This window comes from Saccopteryx bilineata, chromosome 1, assembly GCF_036850765.1.
Source record: "Saccopteryx bilineata isolate mSacBil1 chromosome 1, mSacBil1_pri_phased_curated, whole genome shotgun sequence".
NCBI lineage: Eukaryota > Metazoa > Chordata > Mammalia > Chiroptera > Emballonuridae > Saccopteryx > Saccopteryx bilineata.
The window spans coordinates 125,093,177-125,114,804 of record NC_089490.1 but is presented as its reverse complement, the minus strand read 5'-3'; the positions used below and the strand labels follow the sequence as shown (position 1 = coordinate 125,114,804).

At 38.7% G+C, this 21,628-nt stretch overlaps 1 protein-coding gene across 8 annotated transcripts in view; it reads left to right on the top strand.

The window, feature by feature from the left end:
- Positions 1-21,628, top strand: part of DNAI7 (dynein axonemal intermediate chain 7) — an 83,845-nt gene that overhangs the window by 13,555 nt on the left and 48,662 nt on the right. For 6 of the 8 annotated variants that reach the window (XM_066264816.1, XM_066264812.1, XM_066264838.1 and 3 more), the window contains 3 exons: positions 16,974-17,065; positions 19,432-19,533; positions 20,142-20,279. In XM_066264816.1, the coding sequence (XP_066120913.1) occupies positions 17,006-17,065; positions 19,432-19,533; positions 20,142-20,279 (300 nt within the window). In that variant the 5' untranslated portion in view covers positions 16,974-17,005. The remainder of the gene's footprint in view (positions 1-16,973; positions 17,066-19,431; positions 19,534-20,141; positions 20,280-21,628) is intronic. The other 2 variants (XM_066264834.1, XM_066264829.1) reach the window with 1 other exon arrangement.

Sequence of the window (21,628 nt, the reverse complement as noted above, 5' to 3'; positions counted from 1 at the left end):
CATTCCCTTGTGCTAAAGCTCCAGGGAGCATGGAGTGAGCTCGAGTATGTCCTATAAAACATGGAGCTCTATGTTGACATGCAAGTCTTTGAAGAAGGAGGAAGTGCTGAAATAGTTCATCAGCATTTGTCCCTGAGACAGCAGTCTTTATAGTTGAAATACCATAAGTAAATATTTGCTGTCTCTATATAATTAAAGGGGGAATATGGCAAATGCTGAAAAGCCATGATAATGGCATATAATTCTAGTCTTTGAGCTGATTTTAAGTTGACAGTTTCAGTATAAAGTCCATTGATTTGCAAGAGCAATTTGCCATTTAGTGGAAGTTTCCCACAGCCATTGTTGTTGATCCTTTGAAAAAAGGAACAACAATAATTTTGAGGCTCAAAACCTATAAGCTGTAAGGGTTGCCTATGCCCCTTGATAATCCAGGAGGCAACAAGATCAAAATATGAAAGTGTATTCCATGGGCTATTAGATGGTTCAATGTGCCCAAGCTGTAGCTGCTCTTGTACCAATTGAGCAGCTGCCCTAAGTTTCTCCTGAGAAAGAGGCCATTGGTCTACCCATACAGGATTATCTGGTTTCCAAGTAATTGGGTCTGCACAATGCATTATTGAGGTAGCAGGAGCTACCAAGTCCCCTGTGCTAAATTTTGATATCCTAATCCATGCCTTCTGGTATTGGGTGCCACTTCTATGAGGGTGAGAATTCCTTTCTGTTCTTTCCCTCGTCCCTTGGTGGGCAAAAATCCCCAATCAAGCATCTGAGTACTGACTAGACCATTAGGACTGACAAGCAATGCTCCCATATTTTTCCAAACATCTCTACCCCACAAATTAACTGGCCATCCAGGGAGCACATAAGGCTTAAAAAAATCCAGAAAAAACTTAGTTGCAGGGATTTACTCTGACCTACACCTTGTAATTCTATGGCTGCTGCATGAGTGGGCCAAGAAGGAGGCCAATGTAGCTTAGCAATAACAGATACATCAGCTCCAGTATCTAAAAGTCCTTTAAATTTATGCTCATGTATTGTTAGTTCCATTTCAGGGTGTTCCTGACCTATTTTTTTTAAATCTAATTGGCAAAATCAGAGGAGCCAAATCACCAGTTTGCTTGGGGCCCCTTTTGCAGTATATGGCCTGAGAAGCAGAATTAGCATCCTTATACTATTCTTCTAACTACCTGAATTAGCCGTGAGACCAATTCTTTGTTTTTTTGATTAATTTTAATGGGGTGACATTGATAAAATTGTCTTCTGTCACCTTCTAACTGGTTTTCTTTGTGCCCCTCCCCTCCCCAATCCCCTCCCTCTCCTCGCCCCAACCCTGTAACACCAACACTGTTGTCCATGTCTCTGAGTCTCATTTTTATGTTCCACCTATGTATGGAATCATATAGTTCTTAGTTTTTTCTGATTTACTTATTTCAAACTCAGTATAATATTATCAAGGTCCATCCATGATGTTGTAAAAGATCTGATGTCATCATTTCTTATGGTTGAGTAGTATTCCATAGTATATATATACCAAAGGTTTTTAATCCACTCATCGTCTGATGGACACTTGGGCTGTTTCCAGATCTTTGCTATTGTGAACAATGCTGCCATAAACATGGGTGTGCATTTCTTTTCTTTTCTTTTCTGTTCTTTCTTTTTTTTTTTTTTTGTATTTTTCCGAAGCTGGAAACGGGGAGAGACAGTCAGACAGACTCCCGCATGCGCCCGACCCAGATCCACCCGGCACGCTCACCAGGGGGCGACGCTCTGCCCACCAGGGGGCGATGCTCTGCCTCTCCGGGGCGTCACTCTGCCGCGGCCTGAGCCACTCTAGCGCCTGGGGCAGAGGCCAAGGAGCCATCCCCAGCGCCCGGGCCATCTTTGCTCGAATGGAGCCTTGGCTGCGGGAGGGGAAGAGAGAGACAGAGAGGAAGGAGAGGGGGAGGGGTGGAGAAGCAGATGGGTGCCTCTCCTGTGTGCCCTGGCTGGAAATCAAACCCGGGACTTCTGCACACCAGGCCGACGCTCTACCACTGAGCCAACTGGCCAGGGTTCATTTCTTCTTTTGAAACAATGCTATGGTGTTCTTGGGGTATATTCCTAACAGTGGGATAGCTGAGTCAAAAGGCAGTTCCATTTTTAATTTCTTGAGGAATCTCCATACTGTTTTCCACAGTGGCTGCACCAGTCTGCATTCCCACCAGCAGTGCAAGAGGGTTCCCATTTTTCCACATCCTCGCCAGCACTTATTAGGTGTTGTTTTATTGATGAGCGCCATTCTGACTGGTGTGAGGTGATATCTCATTGTGGTTTGAATTTGCATTTCTCTAATGCTTAGTGATGTTGAACATCTTTTCATATGCCTATTGGCCATCTGTATGTCCTCTTTGGAGAAGTGTCTATTCATTTCCTTTTCCCATTTTTGAATTGGATTGTTTGTCTTCCTAGTATTAAGTTTTACAAGTTCTTTATAAATTTTGGTTATTAACCCCTTATCAGATGCATTGTCAAATATATTCTCCCATTGTGTAGTTTGTATTTTTATTCTGTTCTTATTGTCTTTAGCTGTGCAGAAGCTTTTTAGTTTGATAAAGTCCCATTTGTTTATCCTGTCTTTTGTTTCACTTGCCTGTGGAGACAAATCGGCAAATATATTGCTGCGACAGATGTTGGAGAGCTTACTGCCTGTGTTTTCTTCTAAGATGCTTATGGTTTTACTGCTTACATTTAAGTCTTTTATCCATTTTGAGTTTATTTTTGTGAATGGTATAAGTTGGTGGTCTAGTTTCATATTTTTGCAGGTAGCTGTCCAATTTTCCCAACACCATTTGTTGAAGAGGCTGTCTTTATTCTACTGTATGCTTTACCTCCTTTGTCAAATATCAGTTGTCCATAAAAGTGTGGGTTTATTTCTGGGTTCTCAGTTCTGTTCCATTGATCTATATGCCTGTTCTTATGCCAGTACCAGGCTGTTTTGAGTACAGTGGCCTTATAATATAACTTGATATCCGAAAGTGTGATACCACCTGCTTTATTCTTCCTTTTCAAGATTGCTGAGGCTATTTGTGTTCTCTTTTGGTTCTATATAAATTTTTGGAATATGTGTTCTGTATCTTTGAAGTAAGATATTGGTATTTTAATTGGTATTGCATTGAATATATAAATTGCTTTGGGTAATATAGACATTTTAATGAAGTTTATTGTTCCTAACCATGAACACAGTATATGCCTCTACTTGTTTGTATCTTCCCTGATTTCTTTTATAAATGTTTTATAATTTTCCGAGTACAAGTCTTTAATCTCCCTGGTTAAATTTATTCCTAGGTACTTTATTTTTTTTGGTTGCAATGGCAAAGGGGATTGATTCCTTAATTTCTCTTTCTGATAGTTCATTGTCAGTGTATAAAAATGCCTCTGATTTCTGACTATTGATTTTATATCCTGCCACCTTGCTGAATTCATTTATCAGGTCTAGTAGTTTTTTGACTGCGACTTTAGGATTTTCTATATACAATATCATATCATCTGCAAATAATGATAGTTTTACTTCTTTTCCAATTTGCATGCCTTTTATTTCTTTTTCTTATCTGATTGCTGTGGCTAGGACTTTCAGAACTATGTTGAATAAGAGTGGTGAAAGGGGGCACCCCTGCCTTGTTCCTGATCTTAAGGGGATTGCTTTTAATTTTTGCCCATTGAGTATGATGTTGGCTGTGGGTTTGTCATAGATGGCCTTTATCATGTTGAGGTATGTTCCCTGTATTCCCACTTTGCTGAGAGTTTTGATCATGAATAGGTGCTGGATTTTATCAAATGCTTTTTCTGCATCTATTGAAGTTATCATGTGATTTTTCTCCTTCCTTTTGTTTATGTGATGAAGCACATTGATTTATTTGTGAATATTGTACCAGCCTTTCCTCCCAAGAATAAATCCCTCTTGATCATGGTGTATGATTTTTTTTTATATATTGCTGGATCCAGTTTGTTAATATTTTGTTGAGGATTTTTGCACCTAAATTCATCAGGGATATTAGCCTATAATTTTCTTTCTTTGTGTTGTCCTTGCCTGGTTTTGGAATCAGAATTATGCTCGCCTCATAAAAGGAGCTTGGAAGTCTTCCTTCCTCTTGAATTTTTTGAAATAGCTCGAGAAGGATAGGAGTTAGTTCTTCTTTGAATATTTGGTAGAATTCACTTGTGAAGCCATCAGGCCCAGGACTTTTCTTTTTTGGGAGTTTTTTGATAAAAAAAAAAATACGTAAAATGTTTCAATCTCATTTGTTTTAATTGGTCTGTTTAGATTTTTCTGATTTTTCCAGATTAATTTTTGGAAGATTATATGTTTCAAGGAATTTGTCCATTTCATCTTGATTGTCTAGTTTTATGGCGTACAGTTCTTCATAGTATTTTCTTACAATATTTTGTATTTCTGTTGTGTCAGTTGTTATTTCTCCACTCTCGTTTCTAATTTTATTTATTTGAGTCCTCTCTCTTTTTTTCTTGGTGTGTCTGGTTAAAGGTTCATTGATCTTGTTTACCCTTTCAAAGAACCAGCTCCTGGTTTCATTGATCCTCTGTATTGTTTCTTTAGCTTCTATGTCATTTATTTCTGCTCTAATCTTTATTATTTCCTTCCTTCTACTAGCTCTGGACTATACTTGCGGTTCTTTTTCTAGTTCTTTTAGATGTAGGGTCAAGTTATTTATTTGAGCTTTTTCTGGCTTCTTGAGGTATGCCTGTAATGCTATAAACTTCCCTCTCAGGACTGCTTTTGCTGTGTCCCATAAATTTTGAGTTGATGTATGCTCATTATCGTTTGTTTCTAGGAATTTTTTAATTTCTTCTTTGATCTCATTGTTTACCCATTCGTTATTTAATAACATGCTCTTTAGTTTCCAAGTGTTTGAGTATTTTTCACTTTCTCTATTGTGGTTGATTTCTAGTTTAATGCCATTGTGATCAAAGAAAGTGCTCGATATGATTTCAATCTTCTTAAATTTGTTGAGACCGCTTTTGTGCCCTAACATGTGATCTATTTTAGAGAATGTACCTTGAGTGCTTGAAAAGAATGTATGTTTTGCTGTTTTAGGGTGAAAGGTTCTGAAGGTATCTATTAAATCGAGTTGATCTAATATGTCCTTTAAGTCTGCTGTTTCTTTGTTAATTTTCTTTCTTGAGGATCTATCTAATGGTGTTAACAGGGTATTGAAATCCTCTACTATTATAGAATTGCTGTTGATCTCACCTTTTAAATCCATCAAAGTCTGCTTTATATATTTAGGTGCTCCTATATTAGGAGCGTAGATATTTATAACGGTTATATCTTTCTTTTGGAATGCTCCCTTTATCATTATGTAGTGACCTTCTTTATCTCTAAATATAGTCTTTGTTTTAAAATCCATTTTGTCTGATATAAGTATTGCTACCCTAGTTTTTTTTTCATTTCCATTTGCGTGAAATATTTTTTTCCATCCCTTTATCTTCAGTCTATGTGCATCTTTTGATTTAAGCAATGTCTCTTGTAGACAGCATATGTATGGGTCCTGTTTTCTTATCCATGCAGCTACCCTATGTCTTTTGATCGGATCATTTAATCCATTTACATTTAAGGTTATTATTGATATGTAATTGTTTATTGCCATTTTATTCTTTAAAACTGTATTCCTCTTTTGCTATATTCTTTTTCTCCTTTGATCTTTTACAACAGGTCCCTTAGCATTTCTTGCAGCCTTGGTTTGGTTGTAGTGAATTACTTGAGTTTTTTTGTTTTTTTTTTTTTTGTCTGTAAAGTTTTTTATTTCTCCTTCAATTTTAAATGATAGCCTTGCTGGATAAAGTAGTCTTGGTTGTAGGCTCTAGTTCTGCATTACTTTGAATATTTCTTGCCATTCCCTTCTGGCCTCAAATGTTTCTGTTGAGAAGTTGGAAGTCATCCTTATGGGGGCTCCTTTGTAGGTGATAGTCTTTTTTTTTGTCTAGCAGCTTTTGATATTTTCTCTTTAACACTTAGCTTTGGTATTTTAATTATGATGTGTCTTGGTGTTGATTTCTTTGGGTGTCTCTTTATTGGAATTCTCTGTGCTTCCTGAACATGTGAGATGTTTTCCTGCCTTAATTGAGGGAAGTTTTCAGCTACAGTATGCTTTAACAAAGTCTCTATTCCTTGTTCTTTCTCTTCTTCTTCAGGAACCCCTATGATGTGGATGTTATTTCTCTTCATGTTGTCACAGTACTCTCTTAGAGTTTCTTCAGAGTTTTTGAGTCTCTTTTCTTTTTTCTGCTCTGCTTCTGTGCCTTTATTTATTGTGTCCTCTAACTCACTGATTGATTCTCCACTTCATCCATCCTGCTTTTTTTTTTTTTTCCCTGAAGCTGGAAACAAGGAGAGACAGTCAGACAGACTCCCGCATCCGCCCGACCAGGATCCACCCGGCACGCTCACCAGGGGCGACGCTCTGCCCACCAGGGGGCGGTGCTCTGCCCCTCCGGGGCGTCGCTCTGCCGCGACCAGAGCCACTCTAGCACCTGGGGCAGAGGCCAAGGAGCCATCCCCAGCGCCCGGGCCATCTTTGCTCCAATGGAGCCTTGGCTGCGGGAGGGGAAGAGAGAGACAGAGAGGAAGGAGGGGGGGTGGAGAAGCAAATGGGCGCTTCTCCTATGTGCCCTGGCCGGGAATCAAACCCGGGTCCCCCGCACGCCAGGCTGACGCTCTACCGCTGAGCCAACTGGCCAGGGCCTCATCCATCCTGCTTTTAACTCCTTCCATTGTGTTCTTTATTTCAGATACTGTATTTGTCATTTCTCACTTATTATTTTTTATTATTTCAATATCCTTTTTTATATTTGCTGTCTCTTTATTTAGGTGTTCGTAATGACCATCTATTGTTGTTCTAATACAGCGGTTCTCAACCTGTGGGTCACAACCTCGGTGGGGTCGCCTAAAGCCATCAGAAAATACATAATGCATATCAGGTATTTACATTCTGAATCATAACTGTAGCAAAATTATAGTTATGAAATAGCCACCAAAATTATTTTTTGTTTTGGGGTCTCCACAACATGAGGAACTGTATTGCGGGGTCATGGCATTAGAAAGGTTGAGAACCACTGTTCTAATATCTTTGAACATCCTAACAATTGTTATTTTAAACTCTGAATCTGGTAATTTGGCTATATCTGATTCATTTATGTCCTGTTCTGAGGATTTCTCTTGGTTCATTTGTGTTGCATTTCTCTGCCTTTGCATTTTCTTTGTGTAAAGGAAGGTTTGGGACACTGGAGTCCACTGGGTATGGCCTCTGTTCCCTTGGTATGGTCTGTCTGCAGGCCCACCACCCCCTCTTCTGTTGCTGCCTAGGGCTTTTGGATTTGGGCGTTGCAGGTGCCTGCCCACTGGGGCTGTTGCTGTGGTTTCCACCTCTCTTTCACAGGAGTGGCTGTAATCACATGCTCAGGTGCACAAGCCTTGGTGGCCTTGGCATTTGCCCCGCCCCTGTGGGTGGCGTTATGCTCGGACCTGAGGGCAGTGGTGAGCACTTTTGCTCAGCTACGGGTCTCTGCCTGTTTCCAGGCTTTCGTCCTGCCCTTCCAGGAGGAGCCCACTTGTGGAACGGCTGCTAGCCTTGGTTCTACCGGCCAGGCAGGACTGCATGCCCATGCTCAGCTCAGTAGCGGAACTCCACCTGTTCTGGGCTTTTGGCTCCACCCCCGCGGGAGGAGCCAGCTCCCAAGTCAGGCCACAAGCCTTAGTTCCATGGGCAGGGCAAGGCTGTGCTCCTGCGCCCTTGCTCAAGGGCTGGTCTCCACCCCTTTCAGGGTTTCCGCCCTTCTCTCGCAGGCTGGATTACAGGCTGCCGGCAGCTGGGCTTGACTGCTTTTGCACGCCTACTCCTCCCCAGCCAGGCAAGACTGAGCACACATGTGAGCCCAGTGGCGGCCAGCCGGCTTCCACTCCTGCCAACAGAACCGCGCCTCCACGTCCCACCACTACCCGCCCCCCGGCGAGCCCTCAGCCATGTGGGTGCGGGCGCTGCAGCTCAGACCCTAAGACTCGCTACTATAGCTCCAAAAGGTCCCTCCTTCTAAGCAACTTTGCTCTGAGTGCCACAGGAGAGCTTGTTTGGCTGGTTGTCCTGCTTCCCTTTGCTGGTATTGCTGTTTCCAAGGGAAATATTCACTCCAGATTTGGGGAGTGACTTGTCCCAGGGGTTACGGTGGCTGTCTCCCAAAATGTTTCTCACTGTGCCTCCTAGATTACACTCTCTTCCTGCTGCTCCGGTCCTCTCCTCTCTCTCCATTCCCTGGAGCCCCAGGTGAGTGTTTGTGAAAGAGGTTTTCTGCGCAGTCCCTTTAAGAAGAATCCTGGGTCTGAGAAATCAGATTCTTTCTCACAAACAGTATCCTCACTTGTTTCCAGCTAAATACTGGCCATATGCCTCTTCTAGGCTCTGGGGCTGCAGACTGGGGCTTTGTTCCTGGGACTCAGGACCCTCCCATTTCTGCTAAACTCACTTCCCACCACGCAAATCTCTCCCGGCTGCCGTTCGCTCTGGGGAGCTGGGCAGCCCTCTCCTCATTTCCACTTTTCCTACCAGTCTCGGTGTGGCTTCTTCAGTGTTCCTTGGTTGAAGAGTCCTCTTAGTTTAGTCCAAAGTTGGTTTTTCCAGATGGTAGTTCTTAAAATTATTTTGTAATCCACTTTGGTTCTGGGAGGTGGATGTTGGTATGTCCGCCTACTCCAGCGCCATCTTGTCTTCTGAAGATGAGCATCTTTTCATATATCTGTTGGCCATTTGTATTTCTTCCTGGGAGAAGTGTCTGTTCATGTCCTCTTCCCATTTTTTTATTGGATTGTTTGTTGTTGAGTTTTATGAGTTCGTTGTATATTTTTGATATTAGGCCTTTATCTGAGCTGTTGTTTGAAAATGTCATTTCCCATTTAGTTGGCTGTCTGCTTATTTTCTTGTCAGTTTCTCTTGCTGAGCAAAAACTTCTTATTCTGATGTAGTCCCATTCATTTATCTTTGCCTTCACTTCTCTTGCCTTTGGAGTCAAAGTCATAAAATGCTCTTTAAAACCCAGGTCCATGAGTTTAGTACCTATGTCTTTTTTTATGTACTTTATTGTTTCAGGTCTTATATTTAGGTTTTGATCCATTTTGAATTAATTTTAATACAAGGGGACAAGCTATAGTCGAGTTTCATTCTTTTGCATGTGGCTTTCCAGTTTTCCCAGCACCATTTATTGAAGAGGTTTTCTTTTCTCCATTGTGTGTTGTTGGCCCCTTCATCGAAAATTATTTGACCATATGTATGTGGTTTTATTTCTGGGTTTTCTATTCTGTTCCATGGGTCTGAGTGTCTATTTTTCTGCCAATACCATGCTGTTTTGATTGTCGTGACCCTATAATATAGTTTGAAGTCAGGTAGTGTAATGCCCCCAGCTTCATTCTTTTTCCTTAGGATTGCTTTGGCTATTCAGAGTTTCTTATAGTTCCAAATAAATCTGACGATTTTTTGTTCCATTTCTTTAAAAAATTTCATTGGAATTTTAATGGAAATTGCATTACATTTATAAATTGCTTTGGGTAATATGGCCATTTTGATTATATTTATTCTTCCTATCAAAGAACAAGGAATATTTTTACATCTCATTGTATTTTTTTTGATTTCCCTTAACAATGCTTTGTAGTTTTTGTTATATAGCAGTGATTCTCAACCTTTCTAATGCCGTGACACCGCGATACAGTTCCTCATGTTGTGGTGACCCCAAACCAAAAAATAATTTTGGTGGCTACTTCATAACTGTAATTTTGCTACAGTTATGATTTGGAATGTAAATACCTGATAAGCATTATGTATTTTCTGATGGTTTTAGGCGACCCCACCAGGGTTGTGACCCACAGGTTGAGAACCGCTGTTATATAGGTTCTTTACATTCTTTGTTATGTTTATTCCTAGGTATTTTATTTTTTATTGTTGCAATCATGAAGGGGACTATTTTTCTTTTAGTTCGTTTTCTAATATTTCATTGTTGGCATATAGAAAGGCTATGGACTTTTTTATATTAATTCTGTATCCTCCGAACTTACTGTATTGGTTTATTGTTTCTAGTAATCTTTTTGTGGAGTCTGGGGTTTTCGATGTATAAGATCATATCATCTGCAAAAAGTGATACATTTACTTCTTCTTTTCCGATATCAATGCCTTTTATTTCTTTCTCTTGTCTGATTGCTCTTGGCAGAACTTCTAGCACCATGTTAAATAAGAGTGGAGAGAGTGGACAACCCTGTCTTGTTCCTAATTTAAGGGGGAAAGTCCCCAATGCCATTTAATATGATGTTGGCTGATGGTTTATCATATATGGCCTTTATCATGTTGAGATATTTTCCTTCGGTACCCATTTTGTTGAGTGTCTTAAACATAAAGTTGTGTTGTATTTTATCGAATGCCTTTTCTGCATCTATTGATAAAATCATATGGTTTTTGTTCTTTGTTTTGATGATATGGTGTATTACTTTAACCGTTTTTACATATGTTGAACCATCCTTGAGATTCTGGGATGAATCCCACTTGATCATGATGTATTATTTTTTACTATGTTGTTGTATTCGATTTGCTAGTATTTTGTTTAGTATTTTAGCATCTGTATTCATTAGAGATATTGGTCTGTAGTTTTCTTTTTTTGTGCCATCCTTGCCAGGTTTCAGTATGAGGCTTATGTTGGCCTCATAAAATGTGTTTGGAAGTATTGCTTCTTCTTCAATGTTTTGGAAGACTTTGAGTAGAATAGGAACCAAGTGTTCTTTGAATGTTTGAGAGAATTCACTAGTATAACCGTCTGGGCCTGGACTTTTATTTTTGGGGAGATTTTAAATAGTTTTTTCTGTTTCTTCCCTACTAATTGGTCTGTTTAGGCTTTCTGCTTCCTCATGACTCAGTCTAGGAAGGTTGTATTGTTCTAGGAATTTATCAATTTCTTCTAGATTGTTAAATTTGGTGGCATATAGTTTTTCATAGTATTCTACAATAATTCTTTGTATATCTGTGATTTCTGTGGTGATTTCTCCTCTTTCATTTTGGATTTTGTTTATATGAGTCCTTTCTCTTTGTTTCTTGGTGAGTCTTGCGAAGAGTTTGTCAATTTTGTTGATCTTTTCAAGGAACCAGCTCCTTGTTTTATTAATTTTTTCTAGAATTTTTCTGTTCTCTATTTTATTTATTTCTGCTCCAATTTTTATTATTTCCTTTCTTCAGCTGGTTTTGGGTTGTCTTTGTTCTTCTTTTTCTAGTTCCTTAAGGTGTGAAGTTAAGTGGTTTTCTTGGGCTCTCTTGTTTGTTTATATAGGCCTGAAGTGATATGAACTTCCCTCTTATAACTGCTTTTGCTGCATCCCAGAGATTCTGATATGTTGTATTGTGATTTTCATTTGTCTGTATATATCTTTTTATTTTTGCGCTTATTTCTTCTTTGACCCATTAATTTTTTAAAAGTATGTTGTTTAGTTTCCACATTTTTGTGGGTTTTTTCCCCTCTTTTTTGCAGTTGAATTCTAGTTTTAAGGCTTTATGATCAGAAAATATGCCTGGTACAATTTCAATTTTTCTGAATTTGCTGATGTTATTTTTATGGCCCAACATATGGTCAATTCTTGAAAATGTTCCATGTACACTAGAGAAATGTATACTCTGTCACTTTGGGATGAAGTGTCCTGTAGATGTCTATCATATCCAGGTGCTCTAGTGTTTTGTTTAAGGCCAATATATCTTTATTGATTTTCTGTTTGGATGAATGATCTAGAGCCATCAGTAGTGTATTGAGGTCTCCATGTATGATTGTATTTTTGTCAGTTTTTGTTTTTAGGTAATAAGTAGCTGTCTTATATATTTTGGTGCTCCTTGGTTTGGTGCATATATATTAAGGATTGTTATGTCTTCTTGATTCAGTGTCCCCTTAATCATTATGAAATGACCATTTTTGTCTCTGAGTACTTTTGCTGTCTTTTAGTCAACATTATTAGATATGAATATTGCTACACCTGCTTTTTTGGGGATGTTATTTGCTTGAAGTATTGTTTTCCATCCTTTCACTTTGAATTTGTTTTTATCCTGGTAGCTTATATATGTTTCTTGTAGGCAGCATACAGTTGGATTTTCTTTTTTAATCCATTCTGCTACTCTGTGTCTTTTTATTGGTGAGTTTAATCCATTTACATTTTGTGTAATTATTGACATTTGTGAGTTCCCTATTGCCATTCTATAAATTGCTTTCTGTTAGTTTTGTATCTTGTTTGATTTTTCTCTTTTGTTTTTCTATCATTTTTTTTTGTTTGTATTCCATACTTCTTTCCGCTGTTGTTACCTTTTTTAAGTCTTGTGCTTCTATGGTGATTTTTTTCAAGGGTGGTTACCATTAAGTAATGAAAAGGGTACCTACCATATTCATTGTAGTACTCTATCTTATGAGTGTTTCTGCACTCCATTGTCCTTTGCTACTGTTAATGTCCATCCTCTTTTTTTCATTTTTGTTGAACAGTTTAAATTTGGTTTGATTATGTTCTTGGTGGAGCTTTTACTTGTGGTTTTGTTTTGTTTTGTTCTTTGTATCTGGTTTGAAAACCCTCTTTAGTATTTCCTGGAGTAGGGGTTTTCTGATGCTAATTCCCTCATCTTTTCTGTATTTGTGAATGTTTTTATTTCTCCTTCATATTTGTTGAAATTTTTTTTTTTTAATCCCAGACATATTTCTTTTTTTTTTTTTAATTTAATTTTTTTTATTTGTTTTAGAGGAGAGAGAGAGAGAGAGAAAGGGGGGAGAAGCAGAAAGCATCAACTCCCATATGTGCCTTGACCAGGCAAGCCCAGGGTTTTGAACTGGCAACCTCAGTATTTCCAGGTCGACACTTTATCCACTGCACCACCGCAGGTCAGGCTCTCCTTCATATTTGAAGGATAGCTTTGATGGGTATAGTATTCTTGGCTGAATATTCCTCTCTTTCAGGGCTTTAAATATTGGGGTTCACTCTCTTCTAGCTTGTAGAGTTTCTGCTGAGAAATATGATAATAATCTAATAGGCCTTCCTTTATATGTTGTATTTTTCTTTTCCCTGGCTGCCTTAAGAATTTTTTCTTTGTCATTGGTTTGTGCCAATTTCATTATGATGTGCCTTGTAGTAGTAGGTTTGTTGTGGTTAAGAAAACTCGGTGTTCTGTTTGCTTCTTGAATTTGAGGCTTTAGTTCTTTCCACAGGCTTGGGAAGTTCTCGTCTATTATTTGTTTGAATATATTCTCCATTCCATTTTCTCACTCTTCTGCCTCTGATATACCTATTATTCTTATGTTATTCTTTTTTATGGAATCAGACAATTCCTGTAGGGCTTTCTCATTTTTTTTTAATTTTTGAGTCTCTTCTTCTCTCTGTTGTGCCTGAAGTTGCTTATCTTCTATGTCACTAATCCTACCTTCTATCTGGCCTGTTGTATAAGCTAAGCTTGTTACCTTGTTTTTCAGTTCATGAATTGAGTTTTTCATCTCTGTTTGCTTTGTTTTTATAGTTTCTTTGTGTTCGTTGAGTTGTTTTCTAAGATCCCTAAATTTCCTTTCTGTGTTTTCTTGTATATTTCTGAGTATTTTTAGGATTTCTATTTTAAATTCTCTGTCATTTAGCTCCAAGGTTTCTAATATATTAAATTTTCTCCATAGATTTTTCCACATCTATCTGTGCTACTTCTCTATCTTTTGTATCCATGATATTCTATTTCCTTTTTCTTAGTGGCATCTGAGGGTGGTCTTGTTGATAGCACTAATGAGAATTAATAAAGAATAAAAAGTTAAAAAAAAAGGCCCTGGCCGGTTGGCTCAGCGGTAGAGCGTTGGCCTGACGTGCAGGAGTCCCGGGTTTGATTTCTGGCCAGGGCACACAGGAGAGGTGCCCATTTGCTTCTCCACTCCTCCCCCTCTCCTTCCTTTCTGTCTCTCTCTTCCCCTCCCGCAGCAAGGCTCCATTGGAGCAAGGATGGCCCGGGCACTGGGGATGGCTCTGTGGCCTCTGCCTCAGGTGCTAGAATGGTTCTGGACACAACAAAGCGACGCCCCAGAGGGGCAAAGCATCGCCCCATGCTGGGCATGCCAGGTGGATCCCGGTCGGGCGCATGTGGGAGTCTGTCTGGCTGCCTCCCCATTTCCAGCTTTGGAAAAATGAAAAAAAAAAGTTTAAAAAAAAGAAGAAAAAATTTGGAAAAAATAAAATAAAAAACAATAATAATAATATATTATTCCCCCCCCTTTTTTTTCTTCCCTTCCCCTCCTCTCCCCTGCTCCTTAGGAAAATATTGTGATGAACTGTGAATTATATTATGCTAAATGGAACAAAAACTGTCTATAACGGAGGGCCTGAGTTGGGGGGAAGTGTTCAAAGGGCAAAAAAGGAAGTAGGGACCCACAAAATGCAAAAAAGAAAAAAATTTGGGTCAAGTATAAAATGATTTGCTTGTAAGTGATGGTCAACTAAGAGATATAACGAGATGGATAAGAGGGAAACAGGAAAAAGGAAAAAAAAATCACTATTGTATTAAGTGGAGCAAAAACTAAATAGAATGGAGAGCCTGGTTGGGAGGAATGCTAATAAGTTAAAGAGCAAATTAAAAAGCACCAAAAATGCCACACAAAAAACCCTTGAGTTCCAAGTAATATAATTTGTTCATGATTGAGGATTGAATGAGAGGAAAAGTAAAAGGGGAAAAGAAGAAACTAATAGAGAGGGAGAAAAAAGAAAAAGGGGAAAAGGAAAAGAAGAAAAAAAAACAAAGAGAGAGAGAGAGAGAGAGTTAAGGGTTTTGGAGTGTAACCCTCATAGAGAGTAAGGAAGAAGAAAAGAAATAAAATGGGAAATATAACACTTATGGGTAGTGTAGTTCAAGAAGAGGAAAGAATAAGATGTGCAGAGAATAAAAGGACCAAGGGAAAAAGAAATAATAATAATAAAGGCCAGATGATGAAAGAAACTGAAAAAAATAGTGGAACAAGTTATAAAGTCTGTGGATTTTTCTTGATTTTGAGAGGTTAACTTCTTCGTTTTTCTTTCCTCTCCCTCTTCCTGGTCGGTGACTCTGTACCCCAGGCTCTGCCCCTGTGTCATGCTTAGGTAGGGATTTACAGTTGATGAGACTCTACGGCAATGTCATATATTAGGCTTCAGTCTCTTTGGTAGTCAAGGCTTGTTAGTGTTTGCAGGCTCCGACAATGAGAGAGTTCATTTTCCCAGAGCCTCTCTCCTAGTCTCTCCTTCCTGAATTAGCAGCCTGATGATCCAGCTATGAGGCTGCCTCTGCCTCTGCTTGGAGAGTAAGAGGGTCAGAAAGCTGACAAATCCCCACTCTATCCCCATTCAATGCAGGGCTCTAGGTAAGGCTCTGTCAGTCAGTGCCGCCAGAGTAATCAGGCGGGGCTGGGAGCCAATTGCTCTGAAGGTGACTTTCTATGAGCCTCCAGGCCTGTTCAGCACGCCTAGCACTCTGTGGGGCCACTCTCCCCAGGCTTTTTTGCACTTGGTAACCTGTTTTGGCTGGGAAGAAGATGCCCTAGTTGCTGTCTGCAGTACAGGAGGTCTTAACAGCTGGCAAGTCCCTCTTTTTAGCATATATCCCTGAGTATGAAAGCTCTGCCAATCAGAAGTTGCCCCCACCCCTTTAGCAAGAGGCACTAAAAAATATCACGCCTCTTGTCTTAGATCGCTGAACTGAGAGAGATCTTGTCAGTTAGAGCTGCGTAGGGCAGTTGGGAGGTGAGCAGACTGTGGGTTAAGCTAATTTCAGCAATTGGATCCACCGACCTGCTCCAGGAAGGACTGCAAGTTGCCCACACGCCCCTCCTCCGACACTTGATTGTTAGCTTGAATGGCTGGGTATGGCGCCCTGCCTGCCCAGAGAAGCTCGGGCATAGGGAAGTTCGCTTTGGCACACTCCCCACGTGCTGCTGGCAGCTGCTGTTTGCGGTGCGGGTGTTAGCTCGTGCGGGCTGATTCACTGCAGGCAAACTCTTCCTCACCTTGAATGAATGTCTGTACCACAACCTTGCTTCCTCCACACCCTTACCCCCCCTTGCCACCCCCCCAACTCTCAGTTCCAAGTGAAAGCAGCCTTTGCTCAGGTTAGTGAGGAAGGCAGAGTCCTCCTTTCTCCGTCTTATTTCTTTCAGGGTTGATTATATATTTAGTCAATTTTTCGCTCGATCATACCTTTGTTTTCAGTATGTGGGACTCACAGACGCTCCAAAGATAGATTTTTCTATCTCTGGTTGATGAACTTGTTGAAATTTTGGGGAGATTTGTCAGTCGGACTCCTCACAGTGCCATTTCTCTGACGTCACTCCCTAATTTTTTTTTTATTTAAAAAATCTGAATATTTCAAGTGGTTGTAGCTTTTAACATTAAGAATATATTTGGTTTAAGTTCAGGTTGAAGAATCTGTCTTCAGGTTCCATGCTGGTTATTGATGTATAATCATGTAAATCCTTTTTAGGTGACTTATGGTAAGAATAGAACATCAAGATCTAGATCTGGGAAATGTTTTATTATATTGGGTTAAACTCATATTCTTCAACATATGTGTCATGTTTTCTTTTAAATAGTGAAAGCAAGAGAAGATTAAGGTTATTGCTTTGATAGTATAGATATCACAAAATTATGGAAATCTTCTGAACATGTTATACTATCCTAATTACCCATGATGGAGCTGTCATTTTTTATTGGTTAAAATCATTATTGAACCATTATATTTTTAGAGAAGAGAAATAACATATGGGTCTATTTTTTGGCCACAAAATTTAGTCATGTTATTTTTTTGAAAGAAATCTAGCACTTGTCTTATTACTACCATAAAATAAAGGTGTGACTTGTGTAAAATATATCACCATCTTGCAGATATTTGAAGTAACTTGAGGTGCTTAACAATAGATTATTATTTTTGGTTCTATAGAGGAAGCCCGTGTGAAAGCTGAAAAAGAAGAAATGGAAAGGCTTGCAATAGAACAAATTGAGAAAGAAAAATGGCAACAACTTGAAGCAAAAGTAAAGAAATATTAATGATGTTATTAATGAAGACTTAAACTATATGGCTATCAGATCTGTTGGGCCATTTAATATCAGTCTCTTCCAGAAGCTACAAGTAGTATTTAGGCCTGTATGGTCGGGCTTAATTTGTTTAATCCTATCGTAAAATTAATGACATTATTACCCACATTTCACAGATAAGGAAATTGAGGAATTGGAAAATCAAACTAGGTCAGAGCCAGGATATAGACATAAATAATTAATCTTGCATCTGAGCCCATGCTTGTTGTCATTGTTATTCTCTCCACCTATTTTATAGATAATTAAACAGAGACCAAAAGAAATAAAAAAGAATTCAAATTCTACCTCTCTTTTTTAGTTTTACTTCTTTATTTTTTTCACCAGAATTTTTCAGATCAGTAGTTCTGAAAAATTTTGATCTCAGGACAAAAAAACCTCATTACTCTTAAACATTGAAGATCCCCATGGATCTTATGTTTATGTGGGTTATATCTATCAATATTTACCATAGTTGAAATTAAAACTGAGAAATTTAAAAGCACATTATATTAACAGACTTAAAAAATGTTAAAAATAATCATTAATGAAAGTAAATATGCATTAACATTTTTAAGAAAATGACTAATATAATTACATATACATAATGTATATTATTTAGCTATTATTATTACTTAAAAATTTTTTTTTAGTGAGTGGAGGGGAGGCAGAAACAGACTCCTACATGTGCCCCAACCATACTCCACCCAGCAAGCCCACTAGAGGGCGATACTCTGCCCATCTGGGGACCTCCCTCTGTTGCAGCTGGAGCCATTTTTTAGTGCCTGAGGCAGAGGCCATGGAGCCATCCTCAACACCCAGGGCCAACTCACTCTAATTGAGCCTTGGCTGCAGGAGGGGAGCTGAGACAGAGAGAGAGAGAGAAGCGAGAACGGGAGAGGTGGAGAAGCAGATTGGTGCTTCTGTGTACCCAGACCAGGAATTCAACCAGGGACATCCACATGCCAGGCCAGTCCTCTACCACTGAGCCAACCATCCAGGGCCTGATTTAGCTATTATTGACATAAAACATTATATTAATTTCAGGTGTACAACATAATGATTTAATATTTGTATATATTGTAAAATAATCACCACAATAAGTCTAGTTAATATCCATCACAACACATATATTTGTTTAAATTCAAGGAAATGAGTGGCATTGCTTATATTTTTAAAATCACTTTAATGTCTGACAACAGAAAACAGGATTCTCATAGATACTTCAGTATTCCATTACAATGTGTATTCTTGATTGAAATATATGGAAAAAGCCTGGGTTCACAGATATGTAGTTGGAAAAAGGAGGAATATTGGATTAGCCTTTCAAATAATTGTGGAAATACTTTTTTTATTACTGTACCAAAAATCAACAAATGGTAGGAAACCATATCAATGAACTTTTCATCCTCTATTACACTAAAACATTGCTCTACCTTACATTTTGAGTAGATCTTGTATCCATGAATGATTTTGCAGTATCATGTATCGGTTGCTTGGAAGTTTGGTTCACTGAATTATTTGCTTCCAAATGTTGATGCATTTTTATTATTATCCAAAAATCACAAGCATTAATATCATCTCCAATCAAATTTTAAAAAGTTCTTAGGGATTGGGAAACTATTAAGCTCACAGTGGTAGATACAAATTTTCTAAAATTTATTTGAAAGCTTGAATTTTATCATCAACAACAAATACTGTAAATTGTTACTGGATGTGACATGCTCAATTCAGTCATTTCTGAGAGAATGTCTGCCAAAATATTAAAATAATTCCAGACGTGTTCATTCTCGAGACAGTATTGTCCGCTGAGATGCTGCAGACATGCTTTATGCATACTTCCCATTTTATCACATAGAATTTTATTAAGACGTATGTACTTAAAGGTTGACATTTAATAAAATGAATCATTTTTACTTCCTTATCAGGTCATTCTTAGGTGACACTGGCTGTTTACTCTCTCTACCTCCTAAAGAATATGGCCACTAGCACAGTTTATGCCTTGATTTATGTGGTCGCCTGCAGTTTTACACCATCTTGCACCATCAGTGCAAATGTGTACACTGTGAGGAAGGCAAAGTCTTAGTATTATTGTGAAAATATATCTGACCTTACAGATCCCAGAGGGCTCTGGTGATACACCAGGAGTCTGCTGACCACACTTTACATACCACTGTTTCAAATGAAACGTTTTAGAAATATCAGTTACGTTCAGACTAATTTTAGTATTTATTCTGAAACTAAGTACTTGCCACATAAATTTTTGACCCTAATGTGAAACACAAAGATGAAATTAAAGAATAAATTAATGTATTCTCATGCCACAGGCTCTAGAAAGGAAAAATGAAGAACTTGAAGAACTTTATTTATTAGAGAGGTGTTTTTCTGAAGCAGAGAAATTGAAACAAGATAATGGATTGCTTTCTCAGGTAAGACTGATATATATATATATATTTTTTTTTGAGCTAATACTTTTATGCCACAAGAGGGAGTTATAGTTTGATATCTTTTTTAGTCCCAAGAAACTTTTTTCATCTAAATTGGGAAAACTAGGTTATGAGAACTCATACTTAGAAGTAATTTAATCTTTGATTGAATTTTCTTTTTTTAAAATTTTATGATTATTTGTTTTATTTGGTGAGAGAAGGGGAGGCAGAGACAGACTCCCACATATGCCCTGACAGGTATCCACCCCACAAGCCCACTAGCGGGTGATGCTCTGTCCATCTGGGGCATTGTTCTGTTGCTTAATAGAGCTCTTCTTAGCACCTGAGGCAGAGGCTGTGGAGCCATCCTTAGTGCCCGGGGCCAACTCACTTCAATCGAGCCATGGCTGGGGAAAAGAGAGAGAGAGACAGAGAGAGAGAGAGAGAGGCGAGGGGGTGTGGAGAAGCAGATGGTCACCTCTCCTGTGTGCTCAGACCAGGAATCGAACCTGGGACATGCACACACTGGGCCGACATTCTACCACTGAACTGGCCAGGGCCTTTGGTTGAATTTTCATCAGTGTGAACCTTCAAACATTTTTCTTTTACAGTGGAAACACTATATTCGATGTGATGGGACTCCAGATCCTACTGTAGCTCCAGAAATTAATACTTTCATTAGCTTGTGGAAAGAGGAAACAGATGAGACTTTTGAGGAAGTAATCACAAAGAGTAAACTAGTGCTACATGTAAGTATTTAAGTATTATTTCATTATTTAAAATTATTTAAGTTACAAATTGATTCCAGCAATAGAAATGAATAAATATGATATTTTCCAATTAATAACACTACCACTTTCTTAGCTAAGTAGAAAAATATTTGCTAATATATATTTTTAACTCCTAAAACTTCTTGATATCTTAGATGAGGTCAACATAGCATAAATGGGAAACATTAACTTTATGTGTGTCTAATTCAAGCAAAAAAAAAAGTTGCATCCATTTATGTAAATAACTTAGGGGGAATGTGCATAATTTTCTCCTCAGATGGCATTAGTCACTATTCAGTGATGCAGCACACTGTTTTCATTGTTCAGTATGTGCCAGGCATGTACCTATTCAGCAGTGCAAGTACAGGATATTAATAAGAATATTCTAGATTTTATTTCTGCAAATAGGATGGATAGACTAGCCTGAAGAGCTACCACTTTACACTACACATAAACATGCTAGAAAGCCTGACGAGGTGGTGGCGCAGTGGACAGAGCATCAGATACAGAGGACCCAGGTTTGAAACCCCAAGGTTGCCAGCTTGAGCATGGGCTCATCTGGTTTGAGCAAGGCTCACCAGCATAAGCCCAAGGTTGCTGGCTTGAGCAAGGGGTCACTTGGTCTGCTGTAGCCACATGGTCAAGGCACATATGAGAAAGCAATCAATGACCAACTAAGGTGCTACAACAAAGAATTGATGCCTTTCATCTCTCTCCCCTCCTGCCTGTCTGTCCCCCTCTGTCCTTCTGTCTTTCTCTGTCACAAAAAAAAAAAATGCTAGAAAAAAAAAGTTTTTAATAATATTTCAGACCATTATCTAGTTTAAAAGAGGGAAAATCTAGGAGATTTTAAAACAATTTAGAAAACTGGGCAAATGTAGAAGTTAGTGACTTCTCAGAGAATAGCTGTTAACTCCTGGTGGCTTCGCATTGGTTTAAAGGACCATCAGAGGCAAGTCCCAGGTTACATGCAAGATGACGAGTGGATCAGAGACCCCTCAATTGCTGGCAGCCTCAAAAAGATATTGGGGATAATAGGGAAAAATACTGGGATATTATCCCTAATATTGAAATAAAGAGGAAATAAAACCTCTGCAAAAGGAAAAAATAAGAACTTGTTTGGCCCATCTTTAGCTTACTGAAGGGAAAACAAAAATGTCTCTAGTGAGAATTCTCAATTAGGAATGAGTCCGAAATTCTATTGGATGAATTTACCAGAATACAGAAGCAAAGAGATGGAAAACATAAAGGCACAGTTAACATATATGTATAACAGAGCAAGGACTAAACCTTTATTGAAAAAGAGTACCAGAAGAATGAGGGAGAGA